The 20,987-nt window shown below is 36.8% G+C and overlaps 1 protein-coding gene across 5 annotated transcripts in view; it reads right to left on the bottom strand.

Moving 5' to 3' along the window:
• crim1 (cysteine rich transmembrane BMP regulator 1 (chordin-like)) overlaps positions 1 to 20,987 on the bottom strand; it is a 619,278-nt gene that overhangs the window by 16,235 nt on the left and 582,056 nt on the right. For all 5 annotated transcript variants that reach the window (XM_069179104.1, XM_069179116.1, XM_069179125.1 and 2 more), the window contains 2 exons: positions 18,381 to 18,503; positions 5,333 to 5,523 (listed from right to left, as the gene is read on the bottom strand). In XM_069179104.1, the coding sequence (XP_069035205.1) occupies positions 5,333 to 5,523; positions 18,381 to 18,503 (314 nt within the window). The remainder of the gene's footprint in view (positions 1 to 5,332; positions 5,524 to 18,380; positions 18,504 to 20,987) is intronic.

Below are 20,987 nucleotides of genomic sequence, written 5' to 3'. Positions count from 1 at the left end.
TTGTGTTAATACACCACACACTTTTGAATGAGTTTTAATCAACTTTGTCTGTCCAGGGGGGTTGGGCCAAGTGATGGAGAGTGAAATAATTAAATGACCGTGGGCACTTTTCCTTCCCACCTGGTGTGATGTGATAATGCGGAAAACTTTTTTATTTTACTGGGAGTGTGAACATTACTGAGATGAGAGTTTTAGTAAATATTTTGACAAATATCTGAATTTTTCTTTCACTAGGTAAGATAAAATTGTATCCAGCTGTGAATCAGCTACATGGCCTTGCCCCCGTGAAATCTGTGGGAAAGAGGTTTAGCGGGCAGTGTTACTCACAGTGTAGTGCCCATAGAGTGTTAGTTTCAATTCACAGTATTCACAGTATAACAGTATAAAGCAAGTATGTTTTTTTATGTTTGTGATCGCAATTTTGTATTTTGTATTCAGTTTGATTCTGTGTGTTAGCTGGTGGGCAAATGTTCGAGGTGAAAATTATTCCACAAGGAGTGTACCTTTAAAGTGGAGAAGACAGCACCAAACTTTTTCGGCTCTGTATGTTCTCAAACTGTGGTACGCATACTAGGTGTGGTACGTGGAGCGCCACCAGGTGGTACACCATGTGACCCTGGAATTTTGTTGTGTGCACTGAAAAATTGGGACGAGTTTTCATATTTTCTTTTTTAATAAAATTAGTTTGTGTCAAATACACAGCCACGTACTACGATACAGCACGTGCTAATACTTGAGTGGACACTATGTATGTATGAATGCGTGCTATGAACGCAAGTGACCAATTGTATTTGAAAAAGTTATCTCCAGCAAATGGGGATATAGGAGAATGTGTGTGATTTGGAACAATGCCAATGTTGTAAGCATAGGAAAGCATAGAAATGCGTGCTGTGAATGCTGGTAAGCACAGGAAAACGTGATAGATAACAGAAAAATATTTAAGAACTGTTCTAGGATAATTTGATAAAAATACACAGAGTGTCTCTGTGTTTCGCTCCCATGCACATGAAATAAAAACTTCTTTTAACTTCTGAGGCAAACTCCTGAAATGGAAACGGGGAAAAATGCAAACTTGGGGATTGCTAAAGCAATTAAGCCCCACACTACTTGTGAAGAACTTTGTTAACTTTCGGCAAAAGAGCTGACACGTACTGTATTATGTGTGAAAAAAAGCTGGTGAAGAGCTCGACATGCTGCCCCCTCTGAAAGATACAGTCACTCATAGAATTATTGATATGGCGAATGATCTCAAAAGTATGCTGATAGAGTGCGTTAAGATGAGCAGATGCTTTCCACTGGAATTAGATGAGTCTATAAATGTCATTGATTTGGCCAATTTGTATATTTACTTTCTATACTAGTTTGAGGGCATGTCCCAAGAGGTCTTTCTGTTCTGTAAGCCGCTGCCAACAGGAACTACAGGAGAGCACATATTTCAGCTTCTGAATGAATTTATCGAAGAGAATGGCATCGACTGGATAAAATGCATCGAAGTTTGTACAGATGGTGCTAGAGCAATGACAAGCCGACACAGTGGTGTAGTTGCACGAATTAGAGAGGTTGCTCCAGAAATGAATGGACCCATTGCAACATCCAACATATTAATCCATATTAATATTATATAGATAAGCGAGTTCATATTATATTCCCTATTTAGCCGATTCTAAAAAGTAGGAGTTTTTTTACTGCGATAATGATAACTTTCGAACTTTCTAAGTCATAGAAAAGGTTAAACCATGGAAGGTCTAGAACACCCTGTCTCAAAAATAGACATTTTATAAATTGAAGTTTGTGAAAACAGTGACAAATAACCCAAAATACAATTTTAAAATACAAGCAGTTTGAAATTATTAGCTGTTATTAATAAATCACTTAACTTTGAACATGTTGTAATATTTAGAAATACCAACAAAGTCAATATAGTATCGATTATATTTGCTATTTTAGTTTTTCAAAGAAATGTTTTTTAAAAGAAAACTCATGGCAAGAGCTGGGTTCGAATCCTTGACCTCCAACATGCAAGTCACACATCACTTACACCAATTTGACAACTTAATCTATAGCTGAAAAGGGCAGGCAAAAAGTTTCCAAGTAATCGCGGGTGAGTGAGTCAAATTGATGCAAATATTTACAAAGAAAGTGTACTACTGTAATAATTTGAGCTATTTGAATATAATTCTAGTGTTATTAATTTCTTTTGATAGGCGATTCCATATTATATTCCCTATTAATCAAATTCTAAAAAGTATGCATTTTTTTTACTTTGATAACGAGCCCAAGTACTCATAGAAAAGGTTAAAACATTATAACTTTCAATGAAGTATATAATCTTAATATAATCAGAAGGAGCACATAAAAACTTTTCCAACATGACCACAGTATGTAGCCGAATGAAAGACATTGATGCTTAAAATGTTTATAAAGAAAGTGGAATACTGGTGTGTATTTTTTATTTAAACTACCAATACCAGCCATATACAGTTTACATAATATGTTTATGTTCCTAAATAACCCAAAATACAATTTTAAAATACAAGCAGTTTGAAATTATTAGCTGTTATTAATAAATCACTTAACTTTGAACATGTTGTAATATTTAGAAATACCAACAAAGTCAATATAGTATCGATTATATTTGCTATTTTAGTTTTTCAAAGAAATGTTTTTTAAAAGAAAACTCATGGCAAGAGCTGGGTTCGAATCCTTGACCTCCAACATGCAAGTCACACATCACTTACACCAATTTGACAACTTAATCTATAGCTGAAAAGGGCAGGCAAAAAGTTTCCAAGTAATCGCAGGTGAGTGAGTCAAATTGATGCAAATATTTACAAAGAAAGTGTACTACTGTAATAATTTGAGCTATTTGAATATAATTCTAGTGTTATTAATTTCTTTTGATAGGCGATTCCATATTATATTCCCTATTAATCAAATTCTAAAAAGTATGCATTTTTTTTACTTTGATAACGAGCCCAAGTACTCATAGAAAAGGTTAAAACATTATAACTTTCAATGAAGTATATAATCTTAATATAATCAGAAGGAGCACATAAAAACTTTTCCAACATGACCACAGTATGTAGCCGAATGAAAGACATTGATGCTTAAAATGTTTATAAAGAAAGTGGAATACTGGTGTGTATTTTTTATTTAAACTACCAATACCAGCCATATACAGTTTACATAATATGTTTATGTTCCTAAATTAATATCATTTATGACCTTTAGACATATAATGCTCCTCTTCCTTTTATGCTCAGCTACACAAATTTCCCTTTAGTTGTAAAATTCTAAATTAATATTCAATATTAAGCGGATTTATCACTGTTCATCACTGGACAACCTACAGTCCGCCTACCAGCCCAGTGTTGGTGTGAAGGATGCAGTCATCTACATGCTGCAAAGGGCCTACTCACACCTGGACAAGGCTGGCAACACTGTAAGAATTATGTTTTCGACTTCTCCAGTGCCTTCAATACTATCCAGCCCTTACTTCTAAGGAGGAAGATGGAGGAGATGCAAGTTGGTGCCTCCATGATCTCATGGATCACGGACTATCTGACAGGCAGACCACAGTCTGTGAGACTTCAGAACTGTGTGTCTGAACAGGTAGTAAGTAACACAGGGGCTCCTCAGGGGACACTTCTTTCTCCGTTCCTCTTCACCCTCTACACTTCGGACTTTAAATACAACTCAGTCGTGCCACCTGTGGAAGTTCTCAGATGACTCTGCAATTGTGGAATGTATCAAGGGTGGGCGGGAGGAGGAGTATAGGGGACTGGTCAGCTGCTTTGTCTAGTGGTGTGGGGAGAACAACCTGCAATTGAATGTAACAAAGACAAAGGAACTGGTGGTAGATTTCAGGAGGAAAAGGGTCAAACCTACTCCTGTCTACATCCATGGGAGTGGCGTGGAGATGGTGGACTCTTAGAAGTACCTGGGACTTTACATCAACAATAGACTGGAATGGTCTAAGAACATTGAGGCCATTTACAAGAAGGGTCAGAGCCAACTTTACTTCTTGAGGAGGCTCAGGTCCTTCAATGTATGTAGTAAGACTGTTCTATCAGTCGGTTGTGGCGAGCACCATTTTCTACGCGGTGGTATGCTGGGTGGATTCTAACAGGCTGAACAAGCTCATCAGAAGAGGAAGCTCTGTCATTGGGTCTGGCCTGGACCCCCTGGAGGAAGTGGCTGAGAGGAGAATGGTGTCCAAACTAGAGGCCATCATGGACAACGTCTCCCGTCCCCTCTATGACATGCTTGTAGAAATGAAAAGCACGTTCAGCAATAGATTGATCCATCCATGATGCGACAGGGAGCGCTACAGGAGGTCATTCTTGCCTCCTGCCATAAGACTGTACAACGCATCCACCTTGTGCAGAGGCAACATTGACAGTGAACTGTTTCTGGACTGAACAGTAAACTGATACATCTGTTCTTTTTCTTTTTCCCATTTACATCCCTTTTCATGCAATATATGCCAGGGACTTGTACAATACATTTATATTTATATTTATATGTGCAATACAACTTTTTTTGTGTACTGTCCTGTTCTGATTGGTTCTTTGTTCTTTGTCTTTGTGTTCTGGACTGTGAGTAACTCTTCTTAGTGCATTTCTCACTGTATTGATTGTATTGTATGTATTGTATTATTATTATTGTATCACTCATTACACTGTTGCTGTGTTGTCTGTGTTAAGCTGCTGTTGCACTGCAATTTCCCTCATGGGATCAAAAAAAGTATCTATCTATTTAAACATGCACAGTAAAGAGATTAAATTAAGCAATAATTTCGCTGACAAGCAATGCACCACGAGTGCAGCCTGTCAGTCATTTTGGCCAGCCAATAACATACTGCGGTATAACATGCTAAAATGCAGATAATTTTGCACAGTACGGGGTTTTACAACATATTTTGAATGGCTGCATTTGTATATATATGCTTCATAGCTACTGTACTTTAGAGGAAGCAAGTTATTTTAATAAACTTTACAGGATTGAAAAACACAATATACCACATATAGCGAAAAGATCAATTACACAGATTAAATTACTTCTCTGACAGCCAAATTTGGAATGTTTCTGCCAGAAAAATGTATATCTCTTGTCACTCTTTTTATAAGGTTTTTGAAACATTTCTGATTTGTGATTTCTTTATTACACAATTCTACTGCTTTCATATGGGGATAAATACATACTATGTTTTATGAATGTAGTCCTGAGACACTTGAGGATTATAATAAATAAAGCAGCCAGAGAGATATTAGATGCTCCATTAATTTGGGCCAAGGACTGAGTGACAGCGAGCAAGTAGGCTGATCGTTACCTTTGTTGGAGTTCGGTAGCATGGCACAGATATCCACTGCTTCTTCTGGTTGATGAGGAGGAGAGCAGTAATGGCAATCAAAGTCATCATAATGGGAAGTATCACCCAGGCCACTGAATGGAAAGCGCTGTCCTTGCTGGGTACAGGAACCTTTCCTTCTGAGTATTGCATCTGCAGATTCCCCACTTCCTCTGAAAGGCATCATTAGGCATGAATGGTTCACTAGAAGTAAAACCTATCAATACCTTTAATTTCCCTGACAGTTCCATGGATATGAAAATGTCACTTCCAATGACTACCTGACCAAGATGCTTAAGCAAATTGTATCTTTATATAATTAATGCATTGTTTAAAAGGCACACAACCTTAAGTCCAATCCTCACTGAAGAAATTCAGTCCACCTTTGGTTTAGCTGGTGGGGCTAATGCTGGTACAAACTGTTTTAAAAGGTTTCATTGTAACAATTATAAAAAAATAGCCAGATAATCACAACCTCAACTTGAAAAAGTTAGGTGTGCAGTATTATTCTTGTGGTTTCTATTTAATTTTTAATTTTTAATTTCATTTGTAAGCACTAACAACTAACTAACAACTTTCCTGTTTAATTAAACAACATGAATTTGATTAAGCACCAAAATATTTATCTCCAGAATGCTTTCTTCAGGTTCAACTTTAACACTGTACAGCTTGCTAAAAATTAGATTATTTTCCATGGTTATACAAGATTAATCTTAATTTATCCTGAAGTGTTTATATAATCATGTGTTTCTACGTGTGTTACAATAAATCCTGGAGCTCTGCATTGTTATTGTACTGTTTTCACTGTCTCAGCATATGACGTTGAAAACAGTACAGATGCATCCATGAAGATACTTTAACCAAACTGTTGCTGCATTGGACTGCTCTGTAGGAAACATAGAAACCCAACAAGATAGAATTTAACAATAATATCTTGTCCAGGCAAGTTATTATTAGTTCTATTAACAGGTATCAAGCACAAAAGTTTTATTTAATAAAAACTCAAAGAATTGGACTGACATGGCCAGTTGGCCCACAAATGAGCTATCTACAGTGGCATATTGCAAGAACATGTCTTGGTACACTGAAATGTACTGCCCAACACCTTATTTATTTCTTCAAATAATCTGATGCAGGGCTGCACTACTCTGTAAAACTGTCAGTTGGTACAGTCAATACTTAAAGTAATGTGTATCTCTAACATCCAGAAAATATCATTTGAATTATTACAATTAAATTGGTATTAATCCATTAATGTTTTCTTGAGTTTATCATACTATACAGCAACACTAATAGATTTTTTATTTTTAAAATTAAATACAGTATTCAGAATTATTAGTAACTGTGTATAAATAGTAATTAGAAAACTTAATTTTATTTTAGGTTTTGATTATAAAATATATTATACATAGTGGCTTTAAAGGCATATCGAATTTAGAATTTAAGTGTAGAAAAACAAAAAAGAAGCCAGTAGTGACTTACAGTTGCATTCTGTAAATTGCATTGGAGCTGATACTATATTATACTGCACTATATTAAGGATTTTCTTTAAAGAAACCACATTTTTCCTTAAAACACAACAATGATTGCAACAAAATGTTTTTCATTTATAATATGCTGCTTTTAGTTTTTTTTCTCACACTAAAAATAGTTTTGTTCAGCTAATTGTATTCATATAGATTCATTTCAAAAGACTTTGAAAGAAAACGGACTTTGGGTTTCCATACATTCACTTCTCCTGCAAACAGTTATAAAATCAGTCATTTTAATTGTGTGTTGTATATATTTATATATTATATATAATGCTTAGTTGCATTGTAATGGAAAATGAAATAATTTTATTAAAACAATACTCAAATAATATTAATAAAAATTGCAATAACATAGATGAACAATCGTAAACATGAAACATAATGATAAAGACATCATTAGAGGTGTCTTTATCATGTAAATTGACACATACAGTAAATGATAAATGGTTTATTCTAAATAACCATGTGTTTCACAGACATCTAATCTTCCTGTCAATCATGCTACCCTGCCCCCCTCTAGGAAACGGGCCCACAAAACTAATCCAATGTTTATTTGAATCTCGATAAACACTATAAATGCTTATGGTGAGAACACATTGTAATGTATTTGTTCTGTTTTAACTGATCAGTTTATATAAAGTAATGTTATAATGAAGCCTCTGTTCCTAAACTACTAGTGAAAACTAGTGTAGAGTTAATTCACCACTACAGGGTATTTCACTAAATTAGAACATGAGAAAAACAGAATCTGGATGTTATAACATATCTAATATTGTTTTCAGTTTTGTAAAAAAGACATTAAAATTAGAGGTTATGTTTGCTTGGACATAACCTCTGGACTGGGCCTCTCTATCATCGGTCCTGTGGTTCAGTTTTCTTTCATACAAATTATGTTTAAAAGACTGATATTTGTGATTTATTTTCAGAAGTTTTATTTCAATTGAGTAATATCTATGACTACCTATTTCATACTCCATACTATTCATAAGGTTTTTACAGTGGATATCAAAAATCTAAACACCCTTATTGAAATTTTAGCTTTGTTGAAATCAAAACTAATCATGTCACATCTTTTTTAACCTTAAGCAAGATCTTGTAATAAAAAATATTTAAGCGAAAAACAAATGGATCATTTTTAGGAAAAATAATTAAAAATAAAAAACTCAATGCTTTGGTTGCATACGTGTGCACACCCTTTATCTAATTCTTTGTGGAAGCACCTTGTAACGGGGGTCCTGACTCCTGCGAAGTGCGTAGTTTAGAACCCTATGCAGACAGTATTATCCGGGTGAGACTGGAGAAGGGCTACAGGGAAAACACGGTGAGGAAAGGACGGGATGACAAACAGGGGGCAGTGCCAACAGTGATGCAAGTGCATGGGGTAGCATTGACGAACAAGTCCAAACGAGGAAAGTCCAAATGGGAAACTAGGGCGCATTCCAGGGTCCAGGTGGTGGGAGATCCATCCAAGACAATTAAAACCAGGAACGGGATTAAGGACAGAAACAGAAACAGGAATAAGGAAGTTAAAAACAAGATAATGAAGCCAGGCACTCCGAGTCCCGGACTCAGCTGGTCATGAATGCCGTTCTGACGCCATGGGGTGACTTGATGCTAGGCTGGCCTCCGGGCATCCATTTTCCAGTGCAGAGCCCTGAGCTTCGGAGGCACGGGATTTAAATAATAAATGGGGGACAAGGGACAGGTAAACGTAATAATGAAACTAAAATACAAAAGGGTTGGAGAGCCCTCTAGAGGAGGAATGACAATCATGACACACTTTTTGCTTTGATTACAGCAGTAAGTCTTGTTTGGATAGGTCTCTATCAACTTAACACACTTGGATTTTGCAATTTCATCTCACTCTTCTTTGCAGAAGAGTTCAAGTTCAGTCAAATTGCAAGGGGATCTCCTGTGCACAGCCGTCTTTAGGTCAGTCCAAAGATTTTCTGTAGGACTGAAGTCCGGGCTCTGACTGGGCTATTCCAGGACATTGATCTTTCTTTTTTAAGCCATTCCTTGGTTGAGTTTGCTGTGTGCTTTGTTGTGTTGAACGGTGCCATTTTTCTTTAATTTCAACTTTCTGGCAGAGGGCAGCAGGTTTTGTGCCAAGGTATCTTGATATTTGGAGCTATTCATTTTCCCCTCTATCCTGACCAGAGTCCCTGTTCCCACTGAAGAGAAGAAGACCCAAATCATGATGCTGCCACCACCATGTTTGACAGTATGTACTGTGTTTTTTGGGTGATGAACTGTGAACATACAGATGCAGCCATTCAAAGTGCACGGTACAGACACGTACCGCAGGTAATTGGCTGCGGTGTCGCGCATCATGACGCAAGATGACGCGGGGTACCGCAGTACGTGATTGGTTGACCGACAGGGGCACTCGTGGTCCGTTGGTCTGTCGTAGAAAGACTTACTGTAAACATCTTTACTGTGCCCGTTGTAGATATTGAATTTTACCACTGAAGGGAAATCTTAGTAGCTGAGCATAAAAAGAATAGGAGCATACTGTAACACGTGTGAAGGCCATAAACGATATTAATTTTGGAACATAAACATACAGTACTGTATATAGCTGGTCTTGGTACTTTAAAGAAAAAAATACACACCAGTATTCCATTTCTCCCTAAACATTTTAAGCATCGAAGTCTTTAACTAAAGAGATACCGGAGTCAACAAGCATACTTTTAGAATTTGATTAATAGGGAATATAATATGGAATCGCGTATCTCAAGAATTTAATGACGATATGATTATATTCGTGTACTGCGAAAGGGCTGTGTAGGGCTGTTTCGCCTCCCTGTTCATGCGAGTTGTCCTGTAGCCTACTGGTCTATGTGCCTGACAAACAATGCACAGGTTGTGTGTTCAAATCAAGCTGGTGCTGAACTTTTCTTTTAACAAACATTTCTTCGAAAAAATAGAATAGCGATATTATGGACAATCAATTGACTTTTATATTTCAAAATATCACAACATGATCGATTTTAAGTCATTTTTGATAACAATGAATAGTCACCTTCTTCCCTTCTGACAACGGTTCCTGCTTCTATTGTGTGTGTGTGTGTGCAATAGAGAAAATTTTTATAGAGAAATGGAGGCTGGACAGTATGCGTTACAATATAAACATTTATATTGATTTAAATCGTGTTCTGATTTAAATCGCAAACGTGTGTTTAATTATGTGTTTTTTAATCATAATCAGGCTAATGCATTTCTACATTTCTGTATGAACCAGCTTAGAGGTTCTTACAGAAAGACAGCTTGTGTTTAAATTGAGTGTAAGGTAATTTATGCTTCTAAAGTCATGGTCAGCATTTATTATTGTACTGTGCTGTAAACTTGTTCTGTGCCTAGTCACATTATTTTATAGCGTTTTTATAGCGTTGTTAAATCCGGTGGCGCTGTGTGTTAGTTTCCTGACTCCCATCTCACAGGGTCTGTGATTGAATCCCATGGAACTATGACTTTATTTTTTAACAAACATTTCTTTGAAAAAATGAAACGTTTCCCTTGGTCAGAGATTAAATAAAACCTCACTCGCACCAAACAAATTTATATTTCTAAATATCACAACATGATCCAATTTAAGTGTTTTTAATAACAATGAATAGTCACCTATGCGTTACAAAATAAACATTTATATTGATTTGAATCGCGTTTTGATTTAAATCGTAAACGCGTGTTTAAATATATGTTTAAAGGCGATATACTGTATAAAAGCGCTGATTCTTATGGAGTGTGTTCGGCTGGGGATTCAAAACATTTATTTTAAATAAGCGAATAAAGCTTAGACTAACTGTATTCTAGACTGTATTACAACAGAACATTGGACAATGCAACGTAAATTGCAAAAATGCACTTGGAATCTGTCAAGGCCCTACTACGAAAATTATTTAAACTGCGACACTTATCATTCATCTCTAAATAAACTTTATTTTATACAGCGTTTTAAGCGAATAGGTAATTAGATTGCTCATAAACCTAATCACTTTTTCTACATAAACACAGCGTGATTGCTCTCTGAAAATGCTTTTCCTTTATATTTAGGCTCAGATTTCAACTATAGATCGTATTATTATAAACTTTCTTGGAAAAATGTATTTTATGTAAACCATGTTTGCTATTAATTCATTAAGGGCTAAAATACGTTCATTGTCTTCCAATCGAGTCGAGTTGACATTGGAAGCTTGCCACACCCGGACTGTTAAACCAGCGCATTAGCACGTCAAAGCCCATTGAGGGTATTGAGCCAGTATTGGCTTTAGTATTAGCCATACAGAACATTAAAGTGCCCCTTTCCCATTCAGCGGGTGCCTGAGCCGCTGTGTCCTATCTTCTGACAGTCGCCGTTGTGAATGTCTGTAGAGTGTATCTTATTTTTAGTACTATATTTTTGTATTATATTCCCTATTAATCAAACTCTGTGTGCAGTGGAGCCTCCTGTCCAGCCAGCACATGTCCACAGACATTCACAACAGCGACATATCATAAAACGTTTGCACATATATTTAAATTATTAGTTGTTTTTCAGGAAGTTAAAAAAAACACCTGAATATTACTTGTTATTGTTATTACTTGGTTTTCAAAGTGCAATGAAATACAATATTGCTGTTGTTGCTGTTCGTGTTGTTTTTATCCTGTAAAGCGTTTTGAGAAGCCACCTTTAAAGGCGATATATACTGTACAAGCGCTGATTCTTATGGAATGTGTTCCGCCGGGGATTCACATTTTTTTTTTAATCGCGTATCTAAGGAAATCTCCGTTTAACTTTGTTCATGAACAAACAGTGGCACGTTACATTATTAATAGTTTTTTTGTTAATAAGGCTCGCCAGCTAATGTGAATCGAAACCTATCTTTCTAGCATTTAAAGTTGTGCGATGTGTAAACCACAATTCAACTAGAGAAAAAAAGACCTGACTGACAAGATTTAAGATGTGGCTGTCAATGTTGGATTAAAAAAAACACATTGCCCGACGTTTGTTGCATTGCTTGAAAAATAACTTTATTTTGAGAGACTGGAGAAGTAATTCAAGTGTTTTTTTTTAACTTCCTGAAAAACAACTAATAATTTAACTATATGTGCAAACGTTTTATGATATGTCGCTGTTGACATGTGCTGGCTGGACAGGAGGTTCCACTGCACACAGAGATGGGTGGGAGGAGGGGACAAGCCGATACATACTCTTAGAGTTTGATTAATAGGGAATATAATACAAAAATATAGTACTAAAAATAAGATACACTCTACAGACATTCACAACGGCGACTGTCAGAAGATAGGACACAGCGGCTCAGGCACCCGCTGAATGGAAAAGGGGCACTTTAATGTTCTGTATGGCTAATACTAAAGCCAATACTGGCTCAATACCCTCAATGGGCTTTGACGTGCTAATGCGTTGGTTTAACAGTCCGGGTGTGGCAAGCTTCCAATGTCAACTCGACTCGATTGGAAGACAATGAACGTATTTTAGCCCTAAATGAATTAATAGCAAACATGGTTTACATAAAATACATTTTTCCAAGAAAGTTTATAATAATACGATCTATAGTTGAAATCTGAGCCTAAATATAAAGGAAAAGCATTTTCAGAGAGCAATCACGCTGTGTTTATGTAGAAAAAGCGATTAGGTTTATGAGCAATCTAATTACCTATTCGCTTAAAACGCTGTATAAAATAAAGTTTATTTAGAGATGAATAATCAGTGTTGCAGTTTAAATAATTTTTGTAGGAGGGCTTGGACAGATTCCAAGTGCATTTTTGCAATTTACGTTGCATTGTCCAATGTTCTGTTGTAATACAGTCTAGAATACAGTTAGTCTAAGCTTTATTAGCTTATTTAAAATAAATGTTTTGAATCCCCAGCGGAACACACTCCATAAGAATCAGCGCTTTTATACAGTATATCGCCTTTAAACACATATATTTAAACACGCGTTTACAATTTAAATCAAAACGCGATTCAAATCAATATAAATGTTTATTTTGTAACGTATAGGTGACTATTCATTGTTATTAAAAACACTTAAATTGGATCATGTTGTGATATTTAGAAATATAAATTTGTTTGGTGCGAGTGAGGTTTTATTTAATCTCTGACCAAGGGAAACGTTTCATTTTTTCAAAGAAATGTTTGTTAAAAAATAAAGTCATAGTTCCATGGGATTCAATCACAGACCATGTGACATGGGAGTCAGGAAACTAACACACAGCGCCACCGGATTTAATAACGCTATAAAAACGCTATAAAATAATGTGACTAGGCACAGAACAAGTTTACAGCACAGTACAATAATAAATGCTGACCATGACTTTAGAAGCATAAATTACCTTACACTCAATTTAAATACAAGCTGTCTTTCTGTATGAACCTCTAAGCTGGTTCATACAGAAATGTAGAAATGCATTAGCCTGATTATGATTAAAAAACACATAATTAAACACGCGTTTTGCGATTTAAATCAGAACACAATTTAAATCAATATAAATGTTTATATTGTAACGCATACTGTCCAACCTCCATTTCTCTATAAAAAATTACTCTATTGCACACACACACACAATAGAAGCAGGAACCATTGTCAGAAGGGAAGAAGGTGACTATTCGTTATCAAAAATGACTTAAAATCGATCACGTTGTGATATTTTGAAATATAAAAGTCAATTGATTGTCCATAATATCGCTATTCTATTTTTTCGAAGAAATGTTTGTTAAAAGAAAAGTCCAGCACCAGCTTGATTTGAACACACAACCTGTGCGTTGTTCATCAGGCACGTAGACCAGTAGGCTACAGGACAACTCCCATGAACAGGGAGGCGAAACAGCCCTACACAGCCCTGTCGCAGTACACGAATATAATCATATTGTTATTAAATTCTTTAGATACGCGATTCCAGATTATATTAGCAGAAAAGCTTAAAACTACCACTTTTTAACACGCTATTTCACATGCTAGTTAAATACTTTGATGCTTAAAATCGTTAGGGAGAAATGGAATACCGGTGTGTATTTTTCCTTTAAAGTACCGATTCCTGGAATCTGACTGGCTGACACCCTTCTGAAGTGGTTCCATAAAATCTGGTATACGGAAAAGAAAGCGTTGATACATACAAGTATCTTTTAATACACTCTTTGCTGTGCTCTTGAGGATCCTTGTGATATTTTGAGCTCTAGTTGAATGATAAGTGTCGCGTTTAAAATCATTTTCGTAGTTAGAAATTATGAAACGCCCTGTTAAAAGCAAGGAAGTTTTTATGCCCGTTGAAGTAAAACAAAATGACTGACAAAGTATGGCTTGGACAGATTCCAAGTGCTTGTACAAATGTGCTAAAGAAATTATACTTTGAGTATACAGCTTGTCCATGTAACGGACACGGACTGGAATCCGTGTCAGATCTTGTAGAAGACCCTATGCGATGCGGTGAGAGCTGGAGAAAACAGGAGGCGTGGTAAAAAGGAACACACAGGGGTTTAATAGTGCACAAAATAATAGTGACAGTCCGTGAGACAGTGTACGGGGAAGACAAAACGGCATCCAAATCCAAACGGGTCCAAGGGCAGGTCAAAGCATGGTCCGAAAGTCCATAAAGTGGAAATCCATCCTGGAACGCGACAAAGTTAAAATCCCCGGGAGGGGGGAGCACACAGACAAATGAAACATGGAGGTCCAAGGGTGACGGGGCGAGATCCTCCAGACCCCGGGCTAAGGAAACGGGAGGTGTCGGGGATGAGGCCTATGCCCTCAGGAGACGGACGTAGGGTTTCCTGGTGCTAGGCGGGCCTCGCGACAACTTACCGTAATGATGAGCCCCGAGGACTGGAGGAGCTGGTCTTTAAATAATAACACTAAAAGGGTACACCTGGAGAGCTAAATGACACGAACAATAATGAGAGCAGTGGACCGCCCTCTAGGGAGGGATGTCGGGCGTGACAGTCCAAAGTCATCCATTATTAATACTATTAGTAATATCTTCGGTAAAAGCTTTGATGCGTTGTGTACTTTTGTCCAACTGAGCAATCTTGCTTTCATAAAATATACCAACATTTTAATGACTGATGATTAACATGCCGTAATACACAGTTCAAAATTAAAAGTTCAAATGCTGTACATGAGAGGTTAAGCTCCCCCTGGCGGTTTCACAAGGTGACGCTGGATAGTTTCCGGCAGAGCGTCAAATGACGTGCGATTAACCACGTGACACTGCATGATACCGCGACACGCCCACCGGGGTATGCCTCGAAATACCCCACCCATTTTGAATGGCTGCATCTGTATGTTTTGGTTACTAAGGCCAAAAAGTTCTACATTGGACATCAGATCATAAGACATTTTCCCACATGGTTTGAGGAGATTGAATGTTTTTTCTTGCAAACTTTTTATGTGCTTGGATGTGCTTGGATGTTTCTTTTTTGTGAGAAAACCCTACCCCATAGCTCAGACTTGTGGAGAATATGCAGAATGGTTATAATATGCAGGAGTAAATAGCTACTGACATAAAGGTTGCCGTTGGCCTCTTGGTAGCCTTCGTGATGAACTTTCTTCTTGCCGGTCACCGATTTTGGGGGGACGTCCTGATCTTTGCCATGTCCTGGTGCCATATTTCCTCCACTTCTTAATGATGGTATTCACAGTGTTCCACGATATATGTAATGCCTTCAAAATTCTTTTATATCCCTCTCCTGATCTGTACCTTTCAACAATAAAATCCTGTAGATATTTTGTTAGCTCCTTGTGGTCCATGGTTATATCTGCACTATGCAACCAAGAAACCTTTAGGGAAAATCCTTCAGAAACAGCAGATTTTATTTAGGGCTAATCTGAATTACTTCAGTTGATGTCCGGTGAAGGGAAGCTACTTTTGTACATGATTTGGAATGTGATTGGTTAAATCTGAACACAATTATAACCCTCTTTATAAAGGGTATGCACACGTATGCAACCAAAACATTGAAAGTTTCTTTTGTAATTATTTTTCAATAATTCAATTTCTTTTTCACTTAAATATTGTTGGTTACAAGATCTTATCAATGGTGAAAAAAGTCTGACACGATTTGTCTTAGCCTTTGCATCAACAAAAGCAAAAATTTCAATAAGGGTGTGTAGACTTTTGATATCCACTGTATGCAAAGTACCTTCTGATGACCATATGAAGCATAATACTATAGACTTAAAATTGGCTACAATTATTGTTGGCATTGTATGTGAGTATTGGATCCCATCTTTCATTGATTAAAGAAAAAACCTTAAAAAGTTAATCATTTGGTATACCGTATGTCATTTTAAAAACACAATAATTCTGTTATATTCCCTCTTTAGGGATAAAATGGCAACTCTCATAGTTACATTAAAATATTGCAGACATATTAATTTTACTATTTACATACACAAACAGAAAATACTGGAATTCCAATACAAAATATCCACCAACACCACTATTTTAATACTTATGTGTTACATTAACATGGAAACTCACAGTTAAAAAAACCTCTCTGCACTCACTTTATTGTCCTTGATTTGTGAAGCACAAACTGAAAGAGCAATAATTAATTTATAGGCAAACGTGCCCTTTCACTCTTTTATTTGTTGAACCATTTGTAACTAATCCTGCTCTTCAAGTTTACTGAACCCTTTTTCACATTTCATCTGTCTTACAGCTTCATAAATTTCTCCTCTTCCCACAACAATATAGCTTCTTCTTTTTGGGGGTGTGATATCACCCTTGGATCACTGTGTTTATTTGATCGCCAGATCCTATCCAAAAATGAAAAAGTTCTCCCACGGCCAATGATTTCAATGATATGATGAAAAAGTCCAGTAAAAGGTAAACAAAAAGTAAGCTTTTACCAAACCAAACTTTTAACATTTAATATTTTTTTTAAATTTCTCATCATTACCACATTAATCATAATAACTAATTTTTATATTTTTCTGTGTTACATTTTAAGTGCACTGTTACGTCCCAGTGTGTGTTCTGTGTGTTTTTTCTGTTATGTCCACATTGCTGACCCTCGATTGTTCTCCCTTCCCCATTGGCCAACCATCACACCACTGTTTCAATATGATGTCATCATCAATCAGCCCTCAGCCAATCAGAACTAATTTTATTCACTATTTAACATGGAGGCTTTCAGGAAGAAAAGGCCTTTCGTTTGACTTCGGTCCCGTTTGGTTTTGGTTATCGCTTCGCTTTGCTTCTGGTTATTGCTTCGGCTTCGTTTGTTTGTGTGTTCATCCTTGTTTTGTCATTGCCTTGCCCCAGTGTTACATGTTCAACTTTTGTGTTCCTTTTGTACCCTGGTCCTGTTGGTTACTCTTGTTTTCCCTTATTTGTATTCCTGGTTCACTTGTGTTTTTGTGTGAGCTTGTGTAAAGGTTAGTTTAGGTTGTTGGGTACACTTACACACTTAGTTGATTTTGTATTAGTACACTAGTTTAGTATGGGTGAGTGCCATTTGTCTTGTATGGTTTTGGGTAGTCAGTGCAGATTAGCTAGGGTGTTGAAGACGCCAAAGACCGTGTGTTTCGGGTTTTCTTTTGTAGTCAGATTAGCTTTCCCTCACTGTCCTAGCCAGCTCCATTTTGTTTGTTATTTTCTTTTCTTTGCCACCATTCTAGTTCCTTACCCTTGTTATCACGCTTCCTTGTCCCTCACCAAAGCCCACCTGCTACCAAAAGAATTATCCTAAATGTTAAACCCTTTTACCCCTAGACACTTGGGGTCATAACATGCACATTACAAAGTAAATATATATGTAGATAGAAATGGAAGAATAAAGACACGTGTTTCAATAAATGTACACCCAAATCCCTTGTGATATATTGATATTATAATATCAATATACTGTATCAGTCTATCAACCCTTCTTTTATTTCTAAGATTTAATTTTAAAGCATTGATGTGAAATTGTAATTTTTTTTCATTACTGTTCACAGTTTAAACAGTGCAGCTTTTACATTAACCATTTGCAGCAGTCAGAGATTTTGATTTTTTTTATCGATACGCATTGCAACATCTAACAAAAACAAAACATTTTAATTAAGATTCACATTCTCTTTGAATTTTGTTTAGTTCAATATATTTTCAAATATTACTGAAATCTGTACAGGTTGTCTGATATGGCAGCATTTCAAATTTTGTATTGCATATATATCATTAACTACTTACAGTAGATCAACTTAGTACAAAGTTGCCTCTACCTTTGCAGGCACCCTTTGGTCACTTTTCACTACGCATGTGGATCTTAGCCTCCTCATCCTATGGCCAGGAAGTAAGCCATCAGCCCAGCAGGTTAAGCAACATTTTATTAATTAAATACATGTGTTCTCTAAATGAGAATTTTCTGCAGTTACCACTGAGACATTATAGCAAAGTGGGGCAGCAAAAAGCCAGGTACTATTAGTTGCTTATTCCCAATAAAACATAGATAGACAAACCCCATCTTGTTAAGAACTTCATATTCAACTGAAATGCCATGGATTTACACTCACCTCTGAACTGAGGCATGATCTCATTCTCACTGGCTGTTGGCCATACTGGGACATGAGCTTTGCTTTCTCCTCTCTGGTCTGTTTTCTCAATAGGTATGTTGGTAGGTTCAGGCATGTATATCTCTGAAAGAAGTAAAAAAACATATCAATTTTATTTATTCTTAGATTGTCAACCATTTAAGTATAAAGGGCAGGATATAATGTGGTATTTTGTCAAAGAGCACATTTGCTCATAGAATGTAAATAATCACCATTCATCTATGTCTTCATCCTGTAACCTAGTCAAACTGTCCAATTCCATTCTATTTTCAGCTGCAACAGCTTGTAGAAAATGACTACCTCCCTCTGCCATTTTTATTTGGTGAGCAATAGGATTAAACTTCTGAATTTATACAACAAAAAGGTAGTGTGACAACTATTGTTTTTACTTCTCACAAGTGGAAGGCTTCTAAAGAAGACAGGTGAAACTTCAGAATAAGGGTCAACATGCTGCACAGCGGGGAAGAAGCATTATGTACACCTCATGGTGTACACCTCATGGTAGGGGCATTTGTCCAGAACAGGTAAAATGTTCTGCTTTTTGCTCCTCAAACATAGATAGAACAGAGGAGATTTTCTGGCCCGGTGATCTCAAATGGTCTACAGGTTTTGTGCAATATGTCAAACGGACATAACCCAGTGGGCAAAAGACATATAATATACGTCTATTAAACGCATACCTTAAACGTCTAAATGTGGTCCGCAATTCGTCTAGAATGAAATTCTAATATACGTCTATTGTTATACGTCAATTATATGTCTATGATTAGATGTTCATTATACGTAAATGGTTGTAGTTCTATTATACGGATAAATTTAGAGGACTATTATACATACAGATGCAGCCATTCAAAGTGCGCGGTACAGACACGTACCGCAGGTAATTGGCTGCGGTATCGCATATCATGACGCAAGATCACAAGGTACGTGATTGGTTGACCGACAGGGGCACTCGTGGTCTGATGGTCTGTCGTAGAAAGACTTACTGTAAACGTCTTTACTGTGCCCGTTGTAGATATTGAATTTTACCACTGAAGGGAAATCTTAGTAGCTGAGCATAAAAAGAATAGGAGCATGCTGTAACGCATGTGAAGGCCATAAACGATATTAATTTTGGAACATAAACATACAGTATATAGCTGGTCTTGGTACTTTAAAGAAAAAAATACACACCAGTATTCCATTTCTCCCTAAACATTTTAAGCTTCGAAGTCTTTAACTAACGTGATACCGGAGTCAACAAGCATACTTTTAGAATTTGATTAAAAGGGAATATAATATGGAATCGCGTATCTAAAGAATTTAATAACGGTATGATTATATTCGTGTACTGCGACAGGGCTGTGTAAGGCTGTTTCGCCTCCCTGTTTATGCAAGTTCCCCGTTCCCCTGTAGCTTACTGGTCTAGGTGCGTGACTAACAACGCACAGGTTGTGTGTTTGAATCCAGCTAGTGCTGGACTTTTCTTTTAACAAACATTTCTTTGAAAAAATAGAATAGCGATATTATGGACAATCAATTGACTTTTATATTTCAAAATATTGCAACATGATCGATTCTAAGTCATTTTTGATAACAATGAATAGTCACCTTCTTCCCTTCTGACAGCGGTTCCTGCTTCTATTGTGTGTGTGTGTGTGTGTCTGTGTGTGTGTGTGTGTGTGCAACAGAGTAAATTTTTATAGAGAAATGGAGGCTGGACAGTATGCGTTACAATATAAACGTTTATAATATTTATATTGATTTAAATCGTGTTCTGATTTAAATCGCAAATGCGTGTTTAATTATGTGTTTTTTAATCATAATCAGGCTAATGCATTTCTACATTTTCTGTATGAACCAGCTTAGAGGTTCATACAGAAAGACAGCTTGTGTTTAAATTGAGTGTAAGGTAATTTTACTTACACTCAATTCCCTTACACAAAGCAGAATGGAAATCTTCTGCCCCTTATGCAAGACCCTTATGCAAAACCAAACCCTCCTCCCATCCCAGTTTACCATCTTTATCATCCTCAAAATCTACCTCGATTTTCAACTTAAAGCATTACTGCTTACTGGGTTTTTGAGTGGGAGGTGTCTTTCGGTGGAAATCTCGCCTGCTTCCACTACTCAACCCCCTCTTTCCCGGAGTGCTGGCTGTGACGAATTAAACCGGTTTCTCAGGTATTCAAAGTAGGAAGTACAGTGTTAAGTGGTAGCTGGGCTACTCCCTCAATAGAATCGCTTTAACATGCTAATGCGTTGGTTTAACAGTACGCTGGGCAAACGTTCCGAGGTCAAATTCTTCCAGCACGGGGGTACCTTTAAAGCGGAGACGACGGCACCGAAATTTTTTTGGCGGGCCTTCTCTTTAAAGCCCTGGCCAAATATGAAGACAGTACGTACAGTTATAATTCAAACGGAATTAAAAACTACACATCCCAGTTACCATGGTGGTGCTTGTGATCATTGCGTTTAACCAACGAAACAGGGCGAAAAATCAGTCACATGACTTTGGGGCAGAGTTTCGAAAGTCCCTTAAATACATTGAGCACAGCTTTCTCACCACTTAAGATTGCTTTTGATACC

Source organism: Lepisosteus oculatus, chromosome 2 (assembly GCF_040954835.1).
Source record: "Lepisosteus oculatus isolate fLepOcu1 chromosome 2, fLepOcu1.hap2, whole genome shotgun sequence".
NCBI lineage: Eukaryota > Metazoa > Chordata > Actinopteri > Semionotiformes > Lepisosteidae > Lepisosteus > Lepisosteus oculatus.
Note: the sequence above shows the minus strand (reverse complement) of the source record. Positions and strands in the feature narration are given on the sequence as shown.